Source organism: Nansenia antarctica (genome assembly GCF_963989245.1).
Source record: "Nansenia antarctica genome assembly, chromosome: 3".
In the NCBI taxonomy this organism is placed as follows: domain Eukaryota; kingdom Metazoa; phylum Chordata; class Actinopteri; order Argentiniformes; family Microstomatidae; genus Nansenia; species Nansenia antarctica.
In genome coordinates this window covers 49175629-49185560 of record NC_137688.1, presented here as the reverse complement: position 1 = coordinate 49185560, position 9932 = coordinate 49175629, and the positions used below count along the sequence as shown (strand labels likewise).

The following is a 9932-nucleotide window of genomic DNA, read 5'->3' as shown; positions in this document are numbered from 1 at the left end:
AATGACGCAATGATGTCAAAATGATGTCAAATATCAAGGCACATTTCACATTCACAAGCATCAACCCTACATGCAGTACACACACACACACACACACACACACACACACACACACACACACACGCACACACACACACACACACACACAGCAAATTATGCGTGTTGGACCCCCATATCCAAAACCTGTAGGCTGACGCAACACATTTCTTAGAAACAGTGTTGACGGGCTCAGATAGCCCAGGTCCAAAATAAATTGCCCACTTTTCCTGAGGCAAGGCCATCGGAATGGTTCAGATTTATTGTGCGTTGCGTTTCGGAGGAAGATCGTATGCATGTGGTCAATAGCAGTGAGCCAGTGACCCAGCCTCCCTCTCACGTTACGCCCTATATATAACATCCCCCCTCGGCCTCCTCCTCCCACCCTCTCTTTCTCTCTCTCTCCCTCCCTCCCTCCCTCTCTCTCTCTCACACAACTTCCCTGGAACCACCTTCCCTCTCCTTCCATACTGGCCTCGGCCGTCTCTCCTGTCACCCGAGATCCTCTTCAGACACTCACTGTTTACCCGCGCACCGCCTGGCAACTGTCCGCATGCTCGGGATTACCGGAGGCCCTTCCTTTCAACGCCACCGTCTCTGCCTTCCTTCAGCACTTTTCTCTGGGAAAGTAGGGGCTGGAGGTGCAAGGTGAGAGGGGCTGTGGAGGAGTGCTGTGAATTCGGGCTCCCCCGCCTCCCGACCTGTTCCACTTTGCTCACTCTCACTCTCTCTCTCGCACCCTCCTCTCTCTCTCTCTCGCTCTCTCTCTCTCTCTCCCTCCAGCCGTTCTCTCTGGCTCCTGGGCTTTTGGGAAGTGTTTTGGCTGTGTCTGGACGGGACGGGGGTTCCGTGGCTTTCCTTACGTGCGGGCAATGGATCATTCTCTGTTCGGCTGCCTGCGCAGTCCTCATGCCCCGGCGCAGGGCCTGCACCCTGCCTTCACGCAGTCTCCTCTGGTGCTGCACGGGCGCTCCGACCACGTCTCCTACCCGGACCTGCCCGGCTCCTCGCCCCCCTGCGGGTACCCCGGAGACGAGGGTTTGTTCGGTGGGCCGCACCACCGCGGCCACCTGCCTCCCCACCACCAGCAGCATCCCCACCACCCTCAGCACCAGTCTGGCTGGCACATCCCTCAGATGCCCTCACCCAACACCCGACACGGCCTCTGCCTGCCACCCCCGGACGCCCCCACCCCAGAACTGTGTGCTGGGGCCCCAAACGTGTGCAACACCAACCAGAGTCTGGGCGGCAACGACCCTACAGGGGCTTTGTGCGTATCGGGGGACTATGGGCAGCAGACACTGTCCCCGGAGGAGCCGGACAGGCGGAACAGTAAAGGGAAGAGTGACAGCTCAGGTAAGATGAGGACACGCATCTCTTCTCCTCTCTTCTCCAGGGTTCAGTGAGTTTAGTGTCAAAGTTTTGGTCGCTCCTGAAAGAGTTTCATGGCATTCAGAGGGTGTGTATGCTGGGATAGACTGAGTGAGCTGAGACTATTATTCTCATTCGGGAGTTCACTCACTATTTCTGCTTATGTAGATTAGGTCCACTAGCGATCTCACAGATTTTTTATAAAGAAGATATCAGTTTTGGTTCTCAAAAACACTGCACATTAAATTTGTTTCATTTGCACGATCTGGACAATGTTACATGATCGTTGAAAATGCTCTTATTGACTCTGCATATGGCATTGACAAATAACTTTGAGAGGCTGGTGAGAAGTTATGCAACAATAAAAGTGCTAAACTCTTATTGTAACATTTTAGAACTGATTCATATTTTAATCACACGAAGGCTAGTTGTACCTGTTCTCTTAATTTATTAAAACATCATCACAAACATACTTTTCATAATTTCAATAATACTAAGGGAATGCACGTTTGACTGATAAATTCAATCACCAGTACACCCTTGAATTATCCCTAATAATAGACTAATAATAATAATAGATCTCGCTTGCAAGAACAAATAGATTTTGAGTCCTATGAGACTAAGAACTGAACTTGTGAATACATTGCTGTAAAAGCTGTGCCACAGTTTACAGTATCTCTACACTCTATTGATATTAAGATACAAGACATTAAATTACATACACCAAAGGTAGAATTGGTTCAACCTTTATTTGATAGTAAGTAATGTACTGTAGATAATAACAGTAAACACTATTAGATGGCACAGTCGTGAACTTAAATTTGGACTTGGGCTTGATTTTACGCTAGTGTAAATAATGAGCATATATACTGCTTTATTTTGTTTAATTTCTCTAACAGAAACTAATATTCAATTAACATTCAGAGATATATTTATTGTTTCAAAGCAAAATGTGAATTAATGATAAATCAAATATATAGGTGTATTTAAGTATATTTGACTTTACAATGAATGTATACTCTGTTTATAATCAAATAATAACCGAAACAAATATTTTGTATACTTTTTCATAATACATCAAGTTGAGTGATAGCAGTGAGATGCTGGTATAGAACTGTACATAGACTGAAAGAGTTAAATAAACCTGGTTTAACTGTAGAGCAAAAATGTGTACAGGCTAGATTTATTTATTTTTAGAAGACTTGTGTAAGAACACAAACCGCTCAACTCAACAGAGCTTGCAATTGCCTATTTACTACTACTTACTTATTACTATGCAACAATGTTAATACAACAGAAATGACAGCGGTACTACACAGGTATAGGGGCAACCTGTGAACTTTCATATACCATCACAGTCAAAATAATGTGTGTAGGAATAACCAAACATCTAAGTTTGGAAGGTATCATATATCGCTCCATCTCCATTTGTGTCAACAGTTGTTACAGACACTTAAGACTTCCTCTCCTCTATGATGATCAAGGAGCTGATTTGCGTCTGTGATTGGCTGCAATGTTGACACATTGATATAGATTATCTTACCCTCTGGGGCCAAATCCACCAATGTCATTTGACCCCAAGTCCAAAATACTGTAAGTGTATTTACCTGTTTTCCTATAACATTCTTCTCAAACTGTGTTCCTTTATGGGCTTTTCTGCCACAGGCAAGCTTTTCTTTGTCCCTCTCTTCAGCCTCCATGGCTTAATTTGCAGTGACATTTCCCTCCAGGGCATTAATGGCCTACAGGTGCAATCTTTGTGAAGCCTGCTTTTAAACTGTTACAATGGCCACACCTGGGCTTTTGATAGGCCTAAACATACGCTGCATTTATGGCTGCATTTATCGCTGCAACATACCTGGCTAGCTGGCACATCTGTGTGCAAAACCAGACTTTAGGTCAATGGGGAAATAACCAATAACACTCTTAGAAATTACTGCCAGGCTGAGGCATGGATAAAGTGGAATTAAGACATACTTGGCCATTTTGGAAGAAAACCACTCAGATTTTCACATTTGATTTGGCAGAGATTTGCAACATAGTGTGGCGTAGCTGAAGGGTTCTCTGTGCTTGTGACGACGTTTGGCACTGAGAGAGCACTTAGGTTGAAACGACTGACTGATCTGTACCCTGGGTGGTGTCTCAAAATGAAAGCCCTGTGTCACCGTTAAAATGGCGGACGGCTAAATCGGTTGCGTGCAGGACACCACAGCTCCTGTTAGGGGCACCTGAGGCCCTTCACGTGTCGCTGGCACATAGGTCCACCTCTCTGATGGTGACATGTATGCGAACACGAACACAAGTTTCGGTTCAGGTCGTCGGTGGAAAGTGCACGACAAGAGCACTGCTGTGAACTCAAACACTTCCACTTCTACAGGATCAGGTACTATGCTATGTCTGGGTAATCCTCTCAGTAGGGTGACCAACCAATCAATAGTGTTGTAGTGAACTTTCCATTTCAAAATGTCTAACTCTCATTGAATATTTACACCAAGATGCTATGTTGATTGACAGGTTAAATACTCTTAAGGATATCCAGAAGCTGCCATGGGGTTTTAAAACACCCCTAACCTAAATCCAATTTCCGTACCTTAACTTTGCTGCTGGCCCTTACAGAAGTACGCACTGTACGTTATTTTTTTGGCCATACTTTTTTATTGTGGAGTAACTGTAGCCATATGCCAGGGATGCAGTGATGATGAAACCCAGACCATTTTGACAATAGAAGGCAAAATACAAATGTAAGACAGATTGACTTACAAGAAGAAGATGAGATCGCTATGGTAACCCTCACGACCCAATCAGGGAAGTTACTTTCTCTTTGAAGAAATGTAGATAATGAATACAGTTTTTTTCTAAACAAACAACAACATTGCAACATGCAGAACAGTAATCAAACAATAATTATTTCTAATTAAACATATTGAATTTGAAAAATATCAGTTGTGTCACAAGAAATGACTTCCAGAAACATCTTTGTTCAATATTGCATCTTTATAAACAGAAATGTTGTTAACAGAGGGTGTGCCTATGTATGGCCTCGTGATGTAGCAATGTAGCAGGAGAGAGTCTCTTTACTGACAATACTGGACTTGTCATCGACATCTAACATTTCCTGTTAACTATTGGAATGTCAGCTGGATTTATGTGCGGAGGACTGGAGAACAGCATGTAAATGGCCATGCTGTTTTGAGGCTTTCAAGCATGATGCTCAGAAAGTCCCATTGATGTTCCCCCAACCACATCTATACTGAACAAAGAAAGGGATATTCAAGGGAGAATTGTGAAGCGGGATTACATGAAACTGTTTTTAATTCTCCTGTAGAATCCATTTGAAAAAATCTGGACAATCTGTCCCAAAACAGCTGGATAAAAAAGAGCAATTTGGAAATCTTGTATTGATTGTCATGTCCACACACACGCTCAGATTAATACACAATCTCATCTGACCCATGGATGCAATGATTAAGACTTTGGAGTGGGCCTGTAGGCAGGTTCCACAGCAGGCTCCATTTTGTCTCCAGGCCCCTGGGTGCTCAGCTGGTCTGTGTATCTATTGTTCAGGCTGCAGGTGACTGGTGGGAGGTTGGCGGTTCACATGACCACATACTGTACCTGATTGACCCTCCCCTCTCTAAGGACCACCACAGATCAGCTCTTCAAATCACTGCATTACTTTTGAACAATTGAGCAATTCAGTTGAACTTCAGTAGGGCTTCAGCCAAAACGGACAATTTAGAAATAACAACTTAATTTGTAGTCGAGGATATTATTCTAAAGGTAAGATTCCAGTGAAGCAATGGAGAGAGACGAGCAAACAATTCAAGCAATTGAATCAAATGATTGTTACTTAAACCAACTCTCACGTCTATTTGTAAGTGGGAAAATGGGAGTTCATCGTTGCATTATTGCACCGGTTCTTCTCACATTACGAAAAGTGTTGCAACTTAATAATGAGAGGGATCACATTTTGTCTGATTTGGAGAGAGTCAGAGCTCCGGGAGGGAAATGTTCTGAGGGAGCTCCAGTGTGGTGGGAACACACAGTACAGTCCTCCCTGCCTGGCCCCTCTCCTGCTCTCCCAGACACTTACAGTGTGTATGACCAATATGCCTATAATAAAAGGTGATTGGCACTCCTAATTGTTTTGCTTTCGTTTTATTTTTGTTTCAGACGAGGGCCCTGTAGTTTATCACACGATCACATTTTTTTCAACCCCTTTCTCTTTCTTTCTTTTTTTGGCGACTTTACTGTGGCTGGAAAATGTTCTGTTTTTCATTTCAGATTCCCAAGACGGGAGCTATAAGTCAGACGTGAACAGCAAACCCAGGAAGGAGCGCACGGCGTTCACCAAGGAACAGATTCGGGAACTGGAGTCGGAGTTTGCGCACCACAACTATCTGACGAGACTGAGACGCTATGAGATAGCTGTCAACCTGGACCTTACAGAGAGACAAGTATGTGGCCTGTTTGTGGTTGCTAGATGACCTCACATTCTTTACTGATACAGTACAGGAACTTTAGCCCGTCATTTAATAAGAACAACCGTGCAGTTAATTTCTCCCTTTGATCCGATTTTTTTTCTTCTTCTGAAAACAGCCATCCTTGTGTGAAAATCAAATAAAAAAAGGAAACATAGTTAAAAAAAAAATTAAAAAATACTGTAATTACTGTAATCGCTCACAGACACATTAATTCAAAGACTCATCGAACCTGGAGAATTCAGAACCAAGCTCACGTTAAAAATGGATCTGACCGCACTTGATATGGATTCTATTAAAAACTACACAGGCTTCAACCCTAGAAAAAAAAAAGTGTATGTTTTGACATCAGCAAACGGTTAGACATGTCTTGCTAATGCTGTGAGACTAATCGATTCCAAACCACTGTGGCTCTTTGATATCTCAGTGCCGCTGGTTAGGGTGTCTGTGCAGCGAGGCTCTGATGTCGTGTGTCAGAGACCAGATGTTTCTGTTATTCCCCCTCAGACACTAATATGAAATACACTGTGCATTAGATCTGTAGCAGCAAGAGAAATCCTCTTCACTTTCTCCTCTCCTCTTCACTTTATGGGGTTTAGCGGATTTGTTAATAGGCCTACATCTTGTCTGTGAGAGCCACGAGAGCCTTTTTAGTGAATAGCAAGCTATCCCCTTACCAAAATGTAGTGTGTTCCAGACTTTTTATTTTTTTTACTTTGTTTTATTACTGAATTTGAATACGCACGCTCTCAGTATTCACAAATGCAATAGTTGACTACCTCATGTGATATTTAAGACCAGGTTTGGCTACTCTGTAGTAGATACACATATGTTTAATGCATATCTGATATCTTTTTTTTTGCTAAAAAGAAAGAAAGAAAAAGAAAAGTTCCATTGTTTATCTGCGTAAATCATTGCACCATTTTGTGGCAACGCTTTCATCCAAAGCAACCTACAAACTCAGCACACCCGCAAAAGTGCTTTTGAAAATCTGTTGGATAACTCCAATCAAAGTGTCTTGGCTTTAGCAGCAGCCAGGCAACCCACCCAGGATTTAGGTCTTCCTGCTCGGAGCCCGTTCCCTTACCACTCCCCCTCACACTGGCTGCCACTTCTAACATTCCCAATACAAGCCCAGTAAATCTGTGTGTGTGTGTGTGTGTGTGTGTGTGTGTGTGTGCGTGTGTGTGTGCCTGTATGTGTGTGTATGTGTGCCTGTATGTGTGTGTATGTGTGTGTATGTGTGTGTGTGTGTGTGTGTGTGTGTGTGTGTGTGTGTGTGTGCGTGTGTGTGTGCCTGTATGTGTGTGTATGTGTGTGTATGTGTGTGTGTGTGTGTGTGTGTGTGTGTGTGTATGTGCGTGCGTGCATGCATGAGTGTGTGTGTGTGTGCGTGTGTGTGTGTGTGTGGGTTGATCTTAGGCTTTAACCACTTTAACATCCTCACTATTATCTTACAACATCTACCTCCCGCTATTAACTACCATATAGCTTTACAAATTATGATTGCGCAATTGGGCTGCTTCCAAGGGACATATACAGTGGCAGAGATTTCTCTACAGGCCACTGGACACGTATTCCCATTTTGTCTCACACCTGAGACTGGAAATGAATGTGTGTGTGTGTGTGTGTGTGTGTGTGTGTGTGTGTGTGTGTGTGTGTGTGCGTGTGTGTGTGTGTGTGTGTGTGTGTGTGTGTGTGGTGTGTGTGTGTAACAACACATGGACAATTTACAGTAGTTATATGAGGTGGTCAACCTAAACCGTTTATTACAAAATGAGCCACACATGCGTATGTTTACCCAGTAAACTTAACCCTCGGTCTTGAGTGGCAGGCCACTATGCAGTGCTCCCTAAAATAAATCCTACAGGAAATAGGTGTCCTGTGAGAAAGCAGGTCGCTCTTAGAGCGTACAGGAGGCGGGGGGGTCGGGGGGGGGGGGGGTGGGTAGGGGTTCAGTGAGTCATGGGGGGATGGTGGCGGGGTCGGACGGGAGGGTGGGGGGGGGCGAGTAGGGGGTGTGTGATGGTGTGATTGAGGGGGGCGGCCCCCATTCGCTCGTCCCGATCCGATCAGTCCGTTTTAGGCAGCAGCTTTAGTTCATTACTAAGGGAGACGTAAATACTAAACAAGCTGTGGAGTCAGGGAAAGTAAGGCAGGGCCCCGGGCCAGCGGGCATCCATGACCCACGCATCAGCACATACCTGGCCATGTGGAAATAAGACGCCCCAACACTTACCCCAACACCCACGCCAGTCGCCTGCCTGCCTGCCTGCGTGCCTGCTCACTGGTCACACTGCCACGCTTGCCAATACCCCAAGGGGCCCAAAAAACCTCAACCACAAAGTCCAACTGCTGTCCTATCTGTCCCATTTCCAGTCGCATGCAGAAAGGCGTGCGGCCGAGGAGTAACGATCTTTAAAGATAATGACTTTTCCCTGACTTTTTTCTGCCCGGTCTGTATGAGATGAGGTGTTGCTGGGGGGTGGGGGGGGTTTTTATAATCCCATGGCGTGTGAAGAGGGATGTGGGGGGAGCGAGTGCTGCGCTGGCAGAGGTCCGTTTCACTGAGCCCGTAAATCTCTCAGTCACACCACACTGATAGAGGAGGGTTCACACGAACAGACTCAGGACATTAGGTTTCCTGACGCACTGGGGACGATAGGGTTTTACTGACGGGGGTCTCGGTGCCAAGAAATGGGCCCGGGAGACGCCATGACAGGACGTATCCACAATGGCATCGAGTTACCTCACCGCCCCCCGAGTCCTCTCCCACTCCATCTCCTCTCCCCTCCCAGAAGCTGACCCCTAGGCTTCGAGGGTTGCTTTGCTATTTGATATGCTGTTGAATATGTTTCAAAAACACTTTAATTAGATCGCTGTTGCTATTGAAAATGGGTGACCGTCCAGCAGCCAACCTGCAAATGATACTGTAGGACCGACCATCTTAACTGCATGACTCTATGACATTGATACAGTTCACCTTCCACCACTATCTCCCCCCCTGCTAAGTTACCCCTCCCCCTCTGCCCCTGCAGGTGAAGGTGTGGTTTCAGAACCGTAGGATGAAGTGGAAGAGAGTGAAAGGTGGCCAACAGGGGGCAGCAGCACGGGAGAAAGAACTGGTGAATGTGAAAAAGGGGACGCTGCTACCATCTGAGTTCTCTGGCATGGTGGGAATGCACCACTCGGCCAGCTCCCCCGCTAACGAGGACAGTCACGACAGCGATCAGAGCTCTGAGCATGCTCACTTATGACCCCCCCCCCCCCACACACACACACACACACACACAGGCCACACCCACTCATTTTACAGACCCCGCCTCCTCCTCTCTCAGGAATCAGCCACAGGTGTTCTTACTGAAGGTGTTTGATGATTATCAATGGAGTGGGGAAGAAAGGTAGAAATAAAAGGTAAGAAAGAGAGAAAGAATAACTGGATGTGTAAGATATGTTGAATAGACATGTAAAAAAAAAGAAAACAAAGTATATGCTTGTGAGCAACACCTCCCAAGACTGTTAATTGGGATAGAATCTGATATTGTGAACATTCCACACATGCCTTGCATTGATAAAATGGCTTGGATTTTGCACTGTTGAGAACTCGCTTAAATCAAATTCTACTGTATTTACTCAGTTTGGAGTAAATAAATGAAAACGTGGCGTGAACGATCAGCTTAAAGTAAACATGCTGTGGAATTGAATACATTTTTCAATCGAGGAAGTACGTACAGTATAAAAGCTGTAACCGTCAAACTAACATATTACCCTCATTCCTACAATGGTGTTTTACTGACACAATTGAATGATGCCTATTGGTGATCATCATCTGTTTGTTGATCCATTGGTTTTGAATTTTGCTTCCTCTAAGTCTTAAAAGTTTACTTATTGAATGAATAAATAATTATTTCATTACATGAAAAGCTGGAATATAATATTTTCTGAAAGCAAATAAAAGTGGATAAATCAAATCCTGTTGTCTTTGTCACATTCTTGAGACCAATTGTATCTTTGCCTATAACCGCATTCTGTATGCAAATGCAA

General features: G+C 44.7%; 1 protein-coding gene across 1 annotated transcript; it reads left to right on the top strand.

Moving 5' to 3' along the window:
• Positions 1–908: 908 nt before the first annotated feature.
• Positions 909–9145, top strand: meox2b (mesenchyme homeobox 2b; the record flags this gene model as incomplete). The annotated part of the gene is made up of 3 exons (XM_080525572.1): positions 909–1392; positions 5692–5864; positions 8927–9145. The coding sequence occupies 3 exons, from the start codon at positions 909–911 to the stop codon at positions 9143–9145; spliced, it is 876 nt and encodes a 291-aa protein (XP_080381698.1).
• Between the last annotated feature and the right edge of the window lie 787 nt (positions 9146–9932).